General features: G+C 30.5%; 1 protein-coding gene across 1 annotated transcript in view; it reads right to left on the bottom strand.

Moving 5' to 3' along the window:
- The window catches only part of LOC119610337 (galactokinase-like), a 57,095-nt gene that overhangs the window by 20,475 nt on the left and 16,996 nt on the right, over positions 1-19,624 (bottom strand). The window contains exon 6 of the mRNA XM_037965500.1: positions 13,207-13,394. Coding sequence (XP_037821428.1) covers positions 13,207-13,394 — 188 coding nt within the window. The remainder of the gene's footprint in view (positions 1-13,206; positions 13,395-19,624) is intronic.

Raw genomic sequence — 19,624 nt, 5'->3', positions numbered from 1 at the left:
AGAGACATAATCCAGAAAGCATTAGTTAAGATTATGGGGTTAACAATAGACTAGACTAGTCGTAACTATAGACAAGACTAGAGACTATAGTTGAGACTATAGGACCCACTATAGTAGAGACTACAGACTATAGTCTACACAAAATACTGAACTATAGTTGTACTATAAATTAGAAATTAGTTCTGACAATAGAATATAGTTTAGAGAATGTACAAGGTTATAGTGCAAACTATAGACTAGACTATAGTCCAGACTATAAACCAGACTATAGTCCAGACTATAGACTAGACTATAGTCCAGACTATAGACTAGCCTATAGTCCAGACTATAGACTAGACTATAGTTCAGACTATAGCTAGACTATAGTCTAGATTATAAACTAGCCTATAGTCCAGACTATAGACTAGACTATAGTCCACACTATAAACTAGACTATAGTCCAGCCTATAGACTAGACTATAGTCCAGACTATAGACTAGACTATAGTCCAGACTATAGACTAGACTATAGACCAGACTATAGACTAGACTATAGTCCAGACTATAGGCTAGACTATAGTCCAGACTATAGACTAGAATATAGTCCAGACTATAGTCTAGACTATAGCCCAGACTATAGACTAGAATATAGTCCAGACTATAGACTAGAATATAGTCCAGACTATAGACTAGACTATAGTCTAGACTATAGACTAGACTATAGTCCAGACTATAAACCAGACTATAGTCCAGACTATAGACTAGACTATAGTCCAGACTATAGACTAGCCTATAGTCCAGACTATAGACTAGACTATAGTTCAGACTATAGCTAGACTATAGTCTAGATTATAAACTAGACTATAGTCCAGCCTATAGACTAGACTATAGTCCAGACTATAGACTAGACTATAGTCCAGACTATAGACTAGACTATAGTCCAGACTATAGACTAGACTATAGTCCAGACTATAGACTAGACTATAGACCAGACTATAGACTAGACTATAGTCCAGACTATAGGCTAGACTATAGTCCAGACTATAGACTAGAATATAGTCCAGACTATAGTCTAGGCTATAGCCCAGACTATAGACTAGAATATAGTCCAGACTATAGACTAGAATATAGTCCAGACTATAGACTAGACTATAGTCTAGACTATAGACTAGACTATAGTCCAGACTATTGACTAGACTATAGTCTAGACTATGGACTAGACTATAGTCCAGACTATTGACTAGACTATAGTCTAGACTATGGACTAGGCTATAGTCCAGCCTATAGACTACACTATAGTCCAGACTATAGACTAGACTATAGTCTAGACTATAGATTAGTCTATAGTCCAGACTATAGACTAGACTATAGTCCAGACTATAGACTAGACTATAGACCAGACTATAGACTAGACTATAGACTAGACTATAGTCCAGACTATAGACTAGACTATAGTCCAGACTATAGAATAGACTATAGTCCAGACTATAGACTAGACTATAGTCCAGACTATAGACTAAACTATAATCCAGACTATAGACTATACTATAGACTAGGCTATAGACTAGACTATAGTCTACTTACACTATAAAATGGACTATAGTACAGACTATAAACTATAGTCTTAGAGTATAGGCTGGACTGTAACTCAGTCTATATCCTATACTATAGTTCCGGCAATAAACTAGGCAATAGCCCACGCTCTGGACTATAGTTCAGACAGTGTGATAGACTGGACTATAGTTTAGACTATAAACTAGATAATAATTCTGACTATAGTCTATAGAGTAGACTACAGGCAAGACTATAATCCAGATTATAGGCTGTAGTGCAGATTATAGACTTAGTCCACACTTTAGACTAGACTATAGTTGAGTCTATGGACTAGACTATAGTTCAGACTATAGACAGCACTATAGTTCAGTCTATAAAATAGAATTATAGACTTATCTACAGTCTTATAGACCATAGTCCAGACAATAGACTATACTATAATTGAGACTATAGCCTGGACTATAGTTCAGACTATGGACTAGACTATAGTTCAAACAATAAACTAGACTATAGTTCATAATATAGACAGCACTATAGTTTAGACTATAAATTAGACTATAGACACAACTAAGGCCCAGACTATTTTAAAAGATTATAGACTATAATCTAAACTATAGTCCAGATTATAGACTTTTCTATAGATCTCCTATAATTTTAGCCTTCACTGTTTGTTTAGATATGAGTTTTTTTCCATTTCCTTCACGATTATTTCTTCTATTCTTCTTGGAACTTTTGTGGCCAGATAATCACTTGATAATGGATTTCATTTTATTTCTTTGCTTCACTGGAATTCCTTACCGTTTTTGCTTACTTATGATATTTTCTAGAGATTTTACAATAGTTTTGTTGGATTTTTTATTTAGTTTGATTAAAAAAAGTTAAGATTTTTTCTTAACTTAGAATTTTCGTAGTAAATCGAAATAAAAAATAGTTGATTTTATGTAATTTATAAAAATTAAAAAAAAAGAAAACGCTAAATAAAAAAAACTGATGTGGAAGAAAAAACTTAAATATTTCAAATTGTTTGCATTCTTAATAATTTAAAAATTTACATGTACAACTTTAGTTTACACTACTTTACACTTCTTTACACGTTCAAGTGTAAATGACAATGATTTTGAGCTCTTATCTAGTAGCCGTTGTTTGGGCAACTTTAGAGTTTAGTTTTTGTTTCGTTCGTTTTCTTATTTTACAACCTCGTCTTGCCACAATATCCGCAGGTGATGAATCTACCGGATACAGTTGCTTTATAGGCAACTTTGAAAACTACTTGCTGCTGGTAGCAGCAACACTTTGTTAGCAGTTGGCTAGAGTCAAAGACTGATTATGCTGCTGGCATTGGCTAAGTAACAGCAGCAAACTATTTTGAATAAAAAGAAAACCTAGGGAAAAACTTACAAAGCAAACAGAGGAAATTTTAGAAGTACATTGAGGAATATTTTCTTCAAAGGTATCTAGTTACATACTTATTTAAGGCGCAAAAAAATAGTTCCATTACTCCTTTTAAGTTTTGCTAAAGTGACAATCAACTAATGACAAAAAAATTGTGAAAGAAGTAAAAAGGAAGTTCAAATTGTTAAAAGTGATTTGAATATAAACTTTGTATGGACACATGGAAGGATGGACCATCATTATTAAGGCAGAGAGAGTTCTTAAATTTACCTACAGTATTATACCAACTTTTTCCAAAAAAAAAATCTATTCTAAGTGTAATGAACTATGAAAAAAATTACTAAAAATACTAAATACTATTACTTTACTTTTACAGACTTCCTACATAATCGACATCATCATTTTCAAAGTTGTCATCATTAAAATCAAGCTTTGTATTTCCCTCAATGAAATTCAAATTATATTTATTTCAAAAAAAAAATAAGCAAAATATATTTTTATAACAAAAAACCAAACAAGAAAAAAATATCTACTTTGTTGGTCTTTGATGCCCCGGATCTATTTTAATGAATGCGATTGCATAGCAAAACAAATTTGTATGAATGAAATGTTTTGTATAAAATATAAATTCTATATTTTTGCAGTATTTTTTTTTTTTCGTTATTTGTATTTGTTTACAAATTCAATTTATTTAAAATAAAATGTAAAAAATAATACGGAAATATAACACAAAACGCACAGTATCAATTTTATTTATATTATAAAAAAAAAAAGTTAAAACAAGTGCTCAGTTGGCGTCAAATGTCCTATAGTCCTGTATATTTTTAGAATTATATATTATTTAAATAGAGTTTTACTCACAAAAAATTTCATTTAATGATGGTGGAAAAAGTTGAAAATTATAATGATAATAATAGAAAAAGTATCTTAATATAAGAGAGTTTTTCTTAGAAAAAGTGTAGAATAAGGATCTTAATATAAGCGAGACTTTTTCTAGAGAAAATATAAGAAAATTTTTCTATAGAAAAAGTAATCTTATATAAGAAAGTTTTTCTATAGAAAAAGTGTCTTAATATAAGAGACTTTTTCTGCACAAAAAGTGTTTTAATATAAGAGACTTTTTCTGCAGAAAACGTGTCTTAATATAAGAGACTTTTTCTATAGGAATAGCGTCTTAATATAAGAGACTTTTTCTTTAGGAAAAGTGTCTTAATATAAGAGACTTTTACTATGGGAAGACTTTTTCTATAGAAAAAGTGTCTTAATATAAGAGACTTTTTCTATTGGAAAAGTGTCTCAATATAAGAGACGTTTTCTATAGAAAAAGTGTCTCAATATAAGAGACGTTTTCTACAGAAAAAGTGTCTTAATATAAGAGAATTTTTCTATGGTAAAAGTGTCTTAATATAAGAGACTTTTTCTATGGTAAAAGTGTCGTAATATAAGAGACTTCTATAGGAAAAGTGTCTTAATAAGATGAACATTTTCTATAGGAGTGCCTTAATAAGAGAGAATTTTTCTATAGGAAAAGTGTCTTAATAAGGAGACTTTCCTATAGGAAAAGTATCTTAAAAAGAGAGATTTTTCTATATGAAAAGTGTCTTAATAAGAGACAATTTTTCTATAGGAAATGTGTCTTAATAAGAAGAAATTTTTCTATAGGAAAAATGTCTTAATAAGAGTGTCTTAATATAACAGTTTTTTCTACAGATAAAGTGTCTTAATATAAGAGACTTTTTCTATTGAAAAAGTGTCTAATATAATAGAAATTTTTCTATATAAAAAGTGCCATAATATAAGAGACTTTTTCTATAGAAAAAGTGTCTTAATATAAGAGATTTTTTATAGAAAAACTAACTGTCTTAATATAAGAGACTTTTTTATAGAAAAAGTGTCTTAATATAAGAGAAGTTTTCTATAGAAAAAGTGTCATAATATAAGAGACTTTTTCTGTAGAAAAAGTGTCTTTATATAAGAGACTTTTTCTGTAGAAAAAGTGTCTTTATATAAGAGACTTTTTCTGTAGAAAAAGTGTCTTTATATAAGAGACTTTTTCTATAGAAAAAGTGTCTTAATATAAGAGACTTTTCTATGGAAAAAGTGTCTTAATATAAGAGACTTTTTCTATAGAAAGAGTGTCTTAATATAAGAGACTTTTTCTATAGAAAAAGTGTCTTAATATAAGAGACTTTTTCTATAGAAAAAGTGTCTTAATATAAGAGTCTTTTTCTATAGAAAAAGTGTCTTAATATAAGAGTCTTTTTCTATAGAAAAAGTGTCTTAATATAAGAGACTTTTTCTATAGAAAAAGTGTCTTAATATAAGAGACTTTTTCTATAGAAAAAGTGTCTTAATATAAGAGACTTTTTCTATAGAAAAAGTGTCTTAATATAAGAGACTTTTTCTATAGAAAAAGTGTTTTAATATAAGAGACTTTTTCTATAGAAAAAGTGTCTTAATATAAGAGACTTTTTCTATAGAAAAAGTGTCTTAATATAAGAGACTTTTTCTATAGAAAAAGTGTCTTAATATAAGAGACTTTTTCTATAGAAAAAGTGTCTTAATATAAGAGACTTTTTCTATAGAAAAAGTGTCTTAATATAAGAGACTTTTTCTATAGAAAAAGTGTCTTAATATAAGAGACTTTTTCTATAGAAAAAGTGTCTTAATATAAGAGACTTTTTCTGTAGAAAAAGTGTCTTAATATAAGAGACTTTTTCTGTAGAAAAAGTGTCTTAATATAAGAGACTTTTTCTGTAGAAAAAGTGTCTTAATATAAGAGACTTTTTCTATAGAAAAAGTGTCTTAATATAAGAGACTTTTTCTATAGAAAAAGTGTCTTAATATAAGAGACTTTTTCTATAGAAAGTGTCTTAATATAAGAGACTTTTTCTATAGTAAAAGTGTCTTAATACAAGAGACTTTTTCTATAGAAAGAGTGTCTTAATATAGGAGACTTTTTCTATAGAAAAAGTGTCTTAATATAAGAGATTTTTTCTATAGAAAAGTGTATAAATATAGGACAGTTTTCTATAGAAAAAGTGTCTTTATTCAATGGGCTTTTTCTATAGGAAAATATATTTAATATAACAGACTTTTTCTATAGAAAAACTGTCTTGTATTAAGACACTTTTTCTATAGAAAAAGTCTCTTATACTAAGACACTTTTTCTATAAAAGACTTTTTCTATAAAAAAAACCGTCTTAATGTAAGAGTCTTTTCTTATGTCTTTATATAGGAATCTTTTTCTATAGAAAATCTGTTTTAATATAAGAGACATTTGCTACAGAAAAGCTGTCTTAATATAAGAGACTTTTGCTATGGAAAAAGGGTGTTAATATAAGATACTTTTTCCATAGAAAAAATTCTTAGTATAAGAGACTTTTTCATAGAAAATTTTTTTCAATATAAGAGACTTTTTTAGTATAAGAGATTTTTTGTATTTATATAAAAAGGAGACAGTTTCTATAGAAAATAATGTAACGATATCTTGATATAAGAGAGTTTTGTATAGATTTTATATTTAAAAAGTGTCTTGTTCAGTACAAAGAGTATGTTTATATAAGAATTTTTTATAGAAAATTTGTTATTGTATGAGAGACTTTTTCTATGGAAAAAACGTTTTTATATAAAAGACTTCTTCTTAAGAAAAGAGTTTATATACAATATGCTTCCTGTATAGAAAATTGTTTTTGTATAAGAGAATTGTTTTAAAGGAAAAGTGTCATTGTTTAAGGATTTTTCTATTTCTAAATTCTTTACAAAATCTGTTTTGTTGTTGGAGAAACTTTCTCTTCGAAAATCCCTTTTTATTATAGACCTTTTCCATAGAACGACTATTTTTGGTTACTAAAGAGATAGTTTTCACTAAATCTTTGAAGTTTCACTAAAAATTTAAATTTAAACTTACAATTCTTCATAAAATGTAAATTTTCAACAAAAATTCACTAACATTACGATATGAAAAAACTTTTTTTAGTTTTTCGAATAGAAAACCATTTGGAAAATTAAATTTTTAATTTATAGTTGAAGTGTTAAAGCTTAGGCTGAGGCGACAGAAAAATATATATATTTTTTTATTATTTAACGAAAACATAAATGTATTTGAAACTCTATAGTAAATCTGTCCATAAAACCATTTCCACTGACTTTAACACGCTTAAAATCATAAATACAACAAAAATATGTTGTCATTAATAATTTTTTGTCATACTATTTGACAATAAAAAATTGTTAAATAAAATTAATAAAAAATGTAAATTTTCTTTTTAAAAGCATTATCATCTTCTTCCTTCTATAGCTACTATTTACATAGACTGTTACTTATACGCCTCAATGACGATAATAAATAATTTCTTTATAAACAGAAAATGTTCATTCATAAACTTCAGACTTGTTATAATCGTTTTGTATTTATTTTTCTGTACTTTTCCTTAACGTGTCATGAAGACTCTTAAAGCAGTAGTTGCTGCGCTGTACTTTATGATGGAAAACATAAATATTTTTCATCGTTTTTATTTTATTTTGAATTTTCACGCTTATATCATTTTAATTTTTAATGATACCTTGAGAATGTTGACTGTTAAACGTCAGATGTTTATGATTCTTTACTTTTTGTGTAACAAGAAAAACAACATCAACAAAAATCGCGTAAACAGCTAAGTCTCTGAAATCTGACTGTCACCCCCAAAATACCTTTAGTCAGTTTTCCAACATCCCTATAAATAAAAACCGTTTTTTAAGAGTTTTTGTATTTTCCTGAAAATGTCCTTAGGCTTGTAAGCTGATTTGTTGTTGATTTACATCCGCAGCATATTAATAATATTACAAAAAAATATTGTACAGTTATAAGAACAAAAATTTTATAATTTTAACTTATTTCCACATAAAAAGTTGTCATACCTTTTTTTTGAATTATTCGTTCATGTTCGTCTTTTCCGCTTTAACGCCTTATTTCAGCCGGAAATTAAATATTGAAGTGTAAAAATGAAGTTGAAGTAAAAAATCATGTTGAGTTTTTTTTTTCTAAAATTATATAAATGACCATTACCGTGTTGTTGCAGCCCCCAAAGGACAAGATTCTTTTGATAAGAGTGAAAGGCAAACCTTTTTACTTTCTTATCAGATCATTTTAACAAGTTTTATAATAACTGCAGGGAAATCTAATTTTTGTGTTTTAATTTAAAAAAATGTCGTCATTGTGTCTCTTATAGTTAAGTAAAATTCAAAAATCTAATTAGTACCTGAATAATTTCTGTTGTGATTAAGAGCAAAATATAGAAAACACAAAATTGAAAAACACTAGACTAGACTATAGACTAGACTATAGACTAGGCTATAGACTAGACTATAGACTAGACTATAGACTAGACTATAGACTAGACTATAGACTAGACTATAGACTAGACTATAGACTAGACTATAGACTAGACTATAGACTAGACTATAGACTACTAGACTATAGACTAGACTATAGACTAGACTATAGACTAGACTATAGACTAGACTATAGACTAGACTATAGACTAGACTATAGACTAGACTATAGACTAGACTATAGACTAGACTATAGACTAGACTATATACTAGACTATAGACTAGACTATAGACTAGACTATAGACCAGACTAGACTATAGACTAGACTATAGACTAGACTATAGACTAGACTATAGACTAGACTATAGACTAGACTATAGACTAGACTATAGACTAGACTATAGACTAGACTATAGACTAGACTATAGACTAGAATATAGACTAGACTATATACTAGACTATAGACTAGACTATAGACTAGACTAGACTATAGACTAGACTAGACTATAGACTAGACTAGACTATAGACTAGACTATAGACTAGACTATAGACTAGACTATATAATAGACTATAGACTAGACTATATACTAGACTATAGAATAGACTATAGAATAGACTATAGACTAGACTATAGACTAGACTATAGACTAGACTATAGAATAGATTATAGACTAGACTATAGACTAGACTATAGAATAGATTATAGACTAGACTATAGAATAGATTATAGACTAGACTATAGACTAGACTATAGACTAGACTATAGACTAGACTATAGACTAGACTATAGACTAGACTATAGACTAGACTATAGACTAGACTATAGACTAGACTATAGACTAGACTATAGACTAGACTATGGACTGGACTATAGAATAGGTTATAGACTAGACTATAGACTAGACTATAGACTAGACTATACACTAGACTATAGACTAGACTATGGACTAGACTATAGAATAGATTATAGAATAGACTATAGACTAGACTATAGACTAGACTATAGACTAGACTATACACTAGACTATAGACTAGACTATAGACTAGACTATGGACTAGACTATAGAATAGATTATAGACTAGACTATAGACTAGACTATAGACTAGACTATAGACTAGACTATAGACTAAACTATAGACTAGACTATAGACTAAACTATAGACTATAGACAAGACTATAGACTAGACTATAAACTAGACTATAGACTAGACTATAGACTAGACTATAGACTAGACTATAGAATAGACTATAGACTAGACTATAGACTAGACTATAGAATAGATTATAAACTAGACTATAGACTAGACTATATACTAGACTATACACTAAACTATAGACTAGACTATAGACTAGACTATAGACTAGACTATAGACTAGACTATAGACTAGACTATAGACTAGACTATGGACTAGACTATAGACTAGACTATAGACTAGACTATACACTAGACTATAGACTAGACTATATACTACACAATAGACTAGACTATACACTAGACTATAGACTAGACTATAGACTAGACTATAGACTAGACTATGGACTAGACTATAGAATAGATTATAGACTAGACTATAGACTAGACTATAGACTAGACTATAGACTAGACTATAGACTAGACTATAGACTAGACTATAGACTAGACTATACACTAGACTATAGACTAGACTATAGAATAGATAATAGACTAGACTATAGACTAGACTATAGACTAGACTATACACTAGACTATAGACTAGACTATAGACTAGACTATAGACTAGACTATAGACTAGACTATAGACTAGACTATAGACTAGACTATAGACTAGACTATAGACTAGACTATATACTAGACTATAGACTAGACTATAGACTAGACTATAGACTAGACTATAGACTAGACTATAGACTAGACTATAGACTAGACTATAGACTAGACTATAGACTAGACTATAGACTAGACTATAAACTAGACTATAGACTAGACTATAAACTAGACTATAGACTAGACTATAGACTAGACTATAGACTAGACTATAGACTAGACTATAGACTAGACTATAGACTAGACTATAGACTAGACTATAGACTAGACTATAGACTAGACTATAGACTAGACTATAGACTAGACTATAGACTAGACTATAGACTAGACTATAGACTAGACTATAGACTAGACTATAGACTAGACTATAGACTAGACTATAGACTAGACTATAGACTAGACTATAGACTAGACTATAGACTAGACTATAGACTAGACTATAGACTAGACTATAGACTAGACTATAGACTAGACTATAGACTAGACTATAGACTAGACTATAGACTAGACTATAGACTAGACTATAGACTAGACTATAGACTAGACTATAGACTAGACTATAGACTAGACTATAGACTAGACTATAGACTAGACTATAGACTAGACTATAGACTAGACTATAGACTAGACTATAGACTAGACTATAGACTAGACTAGACTATAGACTAGACTATAGACTAGACTATAGACTAGACTATAGACTAGACTATAGACTAGACTATAGACTAGACTATAGACTAGACTATAGACTAGACTATAGACTAGACTATAGACTAGACTATAGACTAGACTATAGACTAGACAATAGACTAGACAATAGACTAGACTATAGACTAGACTATAGACTAGACTATAGACTAGACTATAGATAGACTATAGACTAGACTATAGACTAGACTATAGACTAGACTATAGACTAGACTATAGACTAGACTATAGACTAGACTATAGGCTAGACTATAGACTAGACTATAGACTAGACAATAGACTAGACAATAGACTAGACTATAGACTAGACTATAGACTAGACTATAGACTAGACTATAGACTAGACTATAGACTAGACTATAGACTAGACTATAGACTAGACTATAGACTAGACTATAGAATAGACTATGGACTAGACTATAGACTAGACTATAGACTAGACTATAGACTAGACTATAGACTAGACTATAGACTAGACTATAGACTAGACAATAGACTAGACTATAAACTAGACTATAGACTAGACTATAGACTAGACTAGACTATAGACTAGACTAGACTATAGACTAGACTAGACTATAGACTAGACTATAGACTAGACTATAGACTAGACTATAGACTAGACTATAGACTAGACTATAGACTAGACTATAGACTAGACTATAGACTAGACTATAGACTAGACTATAGACTAGACTATAGACTAGACTATAGACTAGACTATAGACTAGACTATAGACTAGACTATAGACTAGACTATAGACTAGACTATAGACTAGACTATAGACTAGACTATAGACTAGACTATAGACTAGACTATAGACTAGACTATAGACTAGACTATAGACTAGACTATAGACTAGACTGTAGACTAGACTATAGACTAGACTATAGACTAGACTATAGACTAGACTATAGTCTAGACTATAGACTAGACTAGACTATAGACTAGACTAGACTAGACTATAGACTAGACTATAGACTAGACTATAGACTAGACTATAGACTAGACTATAGACTAGACTATAGACTAGACTATAGACTAGACTATAGACTAGACTATAGACTAGACTATAGACTAGACTATAGACTAGACTATAGACTAGACTATAGACTAGACTATAGACTAGACTATAGACTAGACTATAGACTAGACTATAGACTAGACTATAGACTAGACTATAGACTAGACTATAGACTAGACTATAGACTAGACTATAGACTAGACTATAGGACTAGACTATAGACTAGACTATAGACTAGACTATAGACTAGACTATAGACTAGACTATAGACTAGACTATAGACTAGACTACAATAGACTGAGACTATAGACTAGACTATAGACTAGACTATAGACTAGACTATAGACTAGGACTATAGACTAGACTATAGACTAGACTATAGACTAGACTATAGACTAGACTATAGACTAGACTATAGACTAGACTATAGACTAGACTATAGACTAGACTATAGACTAGACTATAGACTAGACTATAGACTAGACTATAGACTAGACTATAGACTAGACTATAGACTAGACTATAGACTAGACTATAGACTAGACTATAGACTAGACTATAGACTAGACTATAGACTAGACTATAGACTAGACTATGGACTAGACTATAGACTAGACTATAGACTAGACTATAGACTAGACTATAGACTAGACTATAGACTAGACTATAGACTAGACTATATACTAGATTATAGACTAGAATAAAGACTATACTACAGACAAGACTAGATGCTGGTTTCTAAAACTAATGCATTCTCTCATATACTGATCAAAATTCAATGAAAACTGTTTGACCGTAATGATTAGAATAAAAGTAAACATATGCTCCATTTCTTCTGCGGAAATTTGCAATATAAAATAATGGACAATAGACGAGCTAGAAATATTGCAGTAACAAGTTAAATTGCGATAAAAATCATAGAAATGCAATGTATAGAACATAGTAGTTGCATGTTGAAAACAAAACATGTCAGTTGTAAGGATAATAGAAGTTTTAATGTATACAACATAAGCAACAATGCTAAATTCAGGTTACAGCCAACATTTAGCAACATTTAAGTCAGAGATATAAATAGTCATCATTGTTATCGCAAGATGTTACAGCGAATTCATCCTGCACAAATTAAGGTATGCCCAAGAGATAAAATGAATCCACTTTGGAGTTTGGGATACAAAATATGTTAAGCCTACGTCTGAATGACCCTATTGTATGTTAGACAATGTTTTGTTGCTGCAGTTTCTATTGCTGCCACAGATGTTGTTACGATTATCGACAATGATGTTCTAAAGACAAACAATCACAAAAGACTAGAAATAGAAATCATTTACATGATACGTAGATAGGTAGGTAGAGATACCTACGACCATTCCTCCATAGGTATGCATATTTACACCCGGGCATAATAATAACATAAGCATTAATTACCTGACAAGTTGCCTTCTGTTGCATCTCTATAGCTCTTCAGTCCCATTAACTTGAGTGCCTCCAAGCATTGTTTTCGCCTTGTTGGATATTCACTGTCGGATAACTCATGCCGCACATCTGAATTGCAAATTAAAACCACGAGATCCTTTTCACCGGCAACAAATGGAATTTGGAATGTTTCCAAAGAGCTACAATGACAAAAACAACAGAAAATAAATTTACATACACATTTTTAACTAGAGAGACAAATAATAGACACATACACACATCTTTTCATAAAGATATACATTGCGACACACACACACACAATTTCAGAGTGTACAATTTACACGTATTCATAAACAATAGAATAAAAAGGACAAAGTTTGAAATAAAGGATTCAAAAACAATATTAAAATAGAAAATATTTTTGATACGAATTTGTACGGGTGCTTTTTGGGCAATAACTTCAATACCGTGGTCAAATTCCAGATATAGGGAAATTTTCCACAAATAATTATAAGTAAAAGATCTAGTTCAGTTCTAGTTCAGTTCTAGTTCAGTTCTAGTTCAATTTTAGTTCAATTCTAGTTCAATTCTAGTTCAATTCTAGTTCAATTCTAGTTCAATTCTAGTTCAATTCTAGTTCAATTCTAGTTCAATTATAGTTCAATTCAAGTTCAGTTCTCGTTCAATTCTAGTTCTAGTTCAGTTCTAGTTCAGTTCTAGTTCAGTTCTAGTTCAGTTCTAGTTCAGTTCTAGTTCAGTTCTAGTTCAATTCTAGTTCAATTATAGTTCAATTCTAGTTCAATTCAAGTTCAGTTCTAGTTCAATTCTAGTTCTAGTTCAGTTCTAGTTCAGTTCTAGTTCAGTTCTAGTAGTTCTAGTTCAGCTCTAGTTCAGTTCTAGTTCAGTTCTAGTTCAGTTCTAGTTCAGTTCTAGTTCAGTTCTAGTTCAGTTCTAGTTCAGTTCTAGTTCAGTTCTAGTTCAGTTCTAGTTCAGTTCTAGTTCAGTTCTAGTTCAGTTCTAGTTCAGTTCTAGTTCAGTTCTAGTTCAGTTCTAGTTCAGTTCTAGTTCAGTTCTAGTTCAGTTCTAGTTCAGTTCTAGTTCAGTTCTAGTTCAGTTCTAGTTCAATTATAGTTCAATTCTAGTTCAATTCAAGTTCAGTTCTAGTTCAATTCTAGTTCTAGTTCAGTTCTAGTTCAGTTCTAGTTCAGTTCTAGTTCAGTTCTAGTTCAGTTCTAGTTCAGTTCTAGTTCAGTTCTAGTTCAGTTCTAGTTCAGTTCTAGTTCAGTTCTAGTTCAGTTCTAGTTCAGTTCTAGTTCAGTTCTAGTTCAGTTCTAGTTCAGTTCTAGTTCAGTTCTAGTTCAGTTCTAGTTCAGTTCTAGTTCAGTTCTAGTTCAGTTCTAGTTCAGTTCTAGTTCAGTTCTAGTTCAGTTCTAGTTCAGTTCTAGTTCAGTTCTAGTTCAGTTCTAGTTCAGTTCTAGTTCAGTTCTAGTTCAGTTCTAGTTCAGTTCTAGTTCAGTTCTAGTTCAGTTCTAGTTCAGTTCTAGTTCAGTTCTAGTTCAGTTCTAGTTCAGTTCTAGTTCAGTTCTAGTTCAGTTCTAGTTCAGTTCTAGTTCAGTTCTAGTTCAATTATAGTTCAATTCTAGTTCAATTCAAGTTCAGTTCTAGTTCAATTCTAGTTCTAGTTCAGTTCTAGTTCAGTTCTAGTTCAGTTATAGTTCAGCTCTAGTTCAGTTCTAGTTCAATTCTAGTTCAATTATAGTTCAATTCTAGTTCAATTCAAGTTCAGTTCTAGTTCAATTCTAGTTCTAGTTCAGTTCTAGTTCAGTTCTAGTTCAGCTCTAGTTCAGTTCTAGTTCAGTTCTAGTTCAGTTCTAGTTCAGTTCTAGTTCAGTTCTAGTTCAGTTCTAGTTCAGTTCTAGTTCAGTTCTAGTTCAGTTCTAGTTCAGTTCTAGTTCAGTTCTAGTTCAGTTCTAGTTCAGTTCTAGTTCAGTTCTAGTTCAGTTCTAGTTCAGTTCTAGTTCAGTTCTAGTTCAGTTCTAGTTCAGTTCTAGTTCAGTTCTAGTTCAGTTCTAGTTCAGTTCTAGTTCAGTTCTAGTTCAGTTCTAGTTCAGTTCTAGTTCAGTTCTAGTTCAGTTCTAGTTCAGTTCTAGTTCAGTTCTAGTTCAGTTCTAGTTCAGTTCTAGTTCAGTTCTAGTTCAGTTCTAGTTCAGTTCTAGTTCAGTTCTAGTTCAGTTCTAGTTCAGTTCTAGTTCAGTTCTAGTTCAGTTCTAGTTCAGTTCTAGTTCAGTTCTAGTTCAGTTCTAGTTCAGTTCTAGTTCAGTTCTAGTTCAGTTTTAGTTCAGTTCTAGTTTTTAGAAAATCTCTCAAAAAATATATCCCACTGTCAAATTATACAAGTTTGTATAGACGTTATATTTAAAGGCAAATATGTAAATTGAATATAATGACTAACTAACACAAACATGCACATGCAGGCACACGTGTAGCAATTGTATTTTAAAATTCCTGCAGGGCACAAACATAGTCATTTCATGTAAAAAGGCCAATATGTAATAAATTTTGAAAAATATTCAAACGTATGTATGGCAGACATATTTTCTAAAAATATATTTGTCTTTTTTACTTGCTGCTGCTGTTCCTACTTTCGTATTTACATAGTTTTCTATTAGCCATAGGATATAGCTCGTTTAAACCGGAAATAGAAATTGTAATGCAATTTATAACATGAATAACAACGAGTAGAGAAGAAAAGAAAAAACATACAAATATTCTATACTTTTTACACAATCATTGTACATTAGTTTAAAATATGTTCCATTTTCCAAAAGGGACTACAAATCTACTTTTATAAAACAATAGAATTTTAGTTGTATTGTCTTTTTTGGTAGATTTTAGAGTTTATTCTTTTAGTTTAAACAAAAAAGTATAAATATAAAGCAAGATATGATATTGTATAGCGTTCAAATGCTTGTACTTGGGTTTATACTACTGTACACAGCAAATGTATTTGCTCAAGTTAATATTCTCCAAATACCATAATTTGTTAATACGTATGTTTTAGTTTATTCTTTTGTCTATTTTTTGTATTCTTGTATTCAAAAAGACTTAAACTTCTTTCTATTGTTTAATTTTATTTCACCTGTGATCATCGTTAAAATAATTTGTTCTAGGTTTTTTATTTCTCTTTCAAACTTTGTTAGTTCATCTGCCTATTATTTAATTCTATTTATTTAACAAAATGTTAAGAGAATTGTAAAATGTTTTTATTTTAGCTCTATCGTCGTTCACATTTAACAACTTATGGATTAAATTTCGTGGGTTCCCATAATTGTGCAGTTATATCGTTGACAATTTTAAAATGGTCAATGATAATAATAAGGTAGTTCAGTTCTAGTTCAGTATTGGAATATGAAAGTAGAAAGCAGTAGAATAGAATTTTATAGTTATAATTTATTATTTCGTTAAAAAATTTCAAATTCTGAAGAACAATTATTAAAATACAAATACAAAATCTTTAACCACAATCTTAATTTGCTAAATTATCAAAATTATGTGTACTTTTCAACAACTCACTAGAAAAAAATATAAAACAAATCAAGAAAATCTTTAAATAAATTTATAATTGTCATAACAAATTTAGTTTTTGTAATATTTAGATAAGAAAAAAGCCAAATCATACATTCGAATGAAAACAGAATAATTTAATTTGTAAAATAAATAACAACCCATCTACCGTAAACCTCAGAATAAAAATAATTTTTAAGATAAACACACCTGCATATAAAAAGGAATAAAACTTTAAGACAAATAAAATTTTGTATATTTTTTACACTTGCACTTCATACATAAGTCATATGCATATGAGTATCTTTTTATATTTTTAGTAGATGTCTTTTTCCGTACTTTACCACAGAATGCAATCTACCATAAAATCCATTTTGAATATAATATTACAATCTAATTTGAATTTATGGAAATTCAAACAAAAGAACGTCTATTTTTTTGAATTTTCCTTATTTGAACCTCTTATGTATATTTTCTGGTTACTTTTTTTCTTAAGATATAAAGAAAGATAGGATGCAAGTAACTTACTTCTTTTTTGGTAATAAAGGAGGTGGTGTAAACTTATTTTTTAGGGACATAAAGTATAAAGGTGTAACAGTGGCATAGTGCTATAATGAAAATGTTTCTTAGGAATCTACGATTTTGACTTCTTCGTTTTAAGACTTATTCAAAACTCATAATTTCCTCAGGAATTACGTCCTTTGGGACTGCACTAAACTGAACTAGAACTGAACTAGAAATGAACTAGAACTACTAGAACTGAACTAGAACTGACAGAACTGAACTAGAACTGAACTAGAACTGAACTAGAACTGAACTAGAACTGAACTAGAACTGAACTAGAACTGAACTAGAACTGAACTAGAACTGAACTAGAACTGAACTAGAACTGAACTAGAACTGAACTAGAACTGAACTAGAACTGAACTAGAACTGAACTAGAACTGAACTAGAACTGAACCAGAACTGAACTAGAACTGAACTAGAACTGAACTAGAACTGAACTAAACTGAACTAGAACTGAACTAGAACTGAACTAGAACTGAACTAGAACTGAACTAGAACTGAACTAGAACTGAACTAGAACTGAACTAGAACTGAACTAGAACTGAACTAGAACTGAACTAGAACTGAACTAGAACTGAACTAGAACTGAACTAGAACTGAACTAGAACTGAACTAGAACTGAACTAGAACTGAACTAGAACTGAACTAGAACTGAACTAGAACTGAACTAGAACTGAACTAGAACTGAACTAGAACTGAACTAGAACTGAACTAGAACTGAACTAGAACTGAACTAGAACTGAACTAGAACTGAACTAGAACTGAACTAGAACTGAACTAGAACTGAACTAGAACTGAACTAGAACTGAACTAGAACTGAACTAGAACTGAACTAGAACTGAACTAGAACTGAACTAGAACTGAACTAGAACTGAACTAGAACTGAACTAGAACTGAACTAGAACTGAACTAGAACTGAACTAGAACTGAACTAGAACTGAACTAAAACTGAACTAGAACTGAACTAGAACTGAACTAGAACTGAACTAGAACTGAACTAGAACTGAACTAGAACTGAACTAGAACTGAACTAGAACTGAACTAGAACTGAACTAGAACTGAACTAGAACTGAACTAGAACTGAACTAGAACTGAACTAGAACTGAACTAGAACTGAACTAGAACTGAACTAGAACTGAACTAGAACTGAACTAGAACTGAACTAGAACTGAACTAGAACTGAACTAGAACTGAACTAGAACTGAACTAGAACTGAACTAGAACTGAACTAGAACTGAACTAGAACTGAACTAGAACTGAACTAGAACTGAACTAGAACTGAACTAGAACTGAACTAGAACTGAACTAGAACTGAACTAGAACTGAACTAGAACTGAACTAGAACTGAACTAGAACTGAACTAGAACTGAACTAGAACTGAACTAGAACTGAATAGAAACTAATAGAACTGAACTAGAACTGAACTAGAACTGAACTAGAACTGAACTAGAACTGAACTAGAACTGAACTAGAACTGAACTAGAACTGACTAGAACTGAACTAGAACTGAACTAGAACTGAACTAGAACTGAACTAGAACTGAAACTAGAACTGAACTAGAACTGAACTAGAACTGAACTAGAAACTGAACTAGAACTGAACTAGAACTGAACTAGAACTGAACTAGAACTGAACTAGAACTGAACTAGAACTGAACTAGAACTGAACTAGAACTGAACTAGAACTGAACTAGAACTGAACTAGAACTGAACTAGAACTGAACTAGAACTGAACTAGGACTGAACTAGAACTGAACTAGAACTGAACTAGAACTGAACTAGAACTGAACTAGAATCTGAACTAGAACTGAACTAGAACTGAACTAGAACTGAACTAGAACTGAACTAGAACTGAACTAGAACTGAACTAGAACTGAACTAGAACTGAACTAGAACTGAACTAGAACTGAACTAGAACTGAACTAGAACTGAACTAGAACTGAACTAGAACTGAACTAGAACTGAACTAGAACTGAACTAGAACTGAACTAGAACTGAACTAGAACTGAACTAGAACTGAACTAGAACTGAACTAGAACTGAACTAGAACTGACTAGAACTGAACTAGAACTGAACTAGAACTGAACTAGAACTGAACTAGAACTGAACTAGAACTGAACTAGAACTGAACTAGAACTGAACTAGAACTGAACTAGAACTGAACTAGAACTGAACTAGAACTGAACTAGAACTGAACTAGAACTGAACTAGAACTGAACTAGAACTGAACTAGAACTGAACTAGAACTGAACTAGAACTGAACTAGAACTGAACTAGAACTGACTAGAACTGAACTAGAA

This window comes from Lucilia sericata, unplaced genomic scaffold, assembly GCF_015586225.1.
Source record: "Lucilia sericata isolate MDLA Ls3-8-SP2 unplaced genomic scaffold, ASM1558622v1 Contig001160F_arrow, whole genome shotgun sequence".
Taxonomy (NCBI): Eukaryota; Metazoa; Arthropoda; class Insecta; order Diptera; family Calliphoridae; genus Lucilia; species Lucilia sericata.
This window is presented reverse-complemented; position numbering and strand designations above follow the sequence as displayed.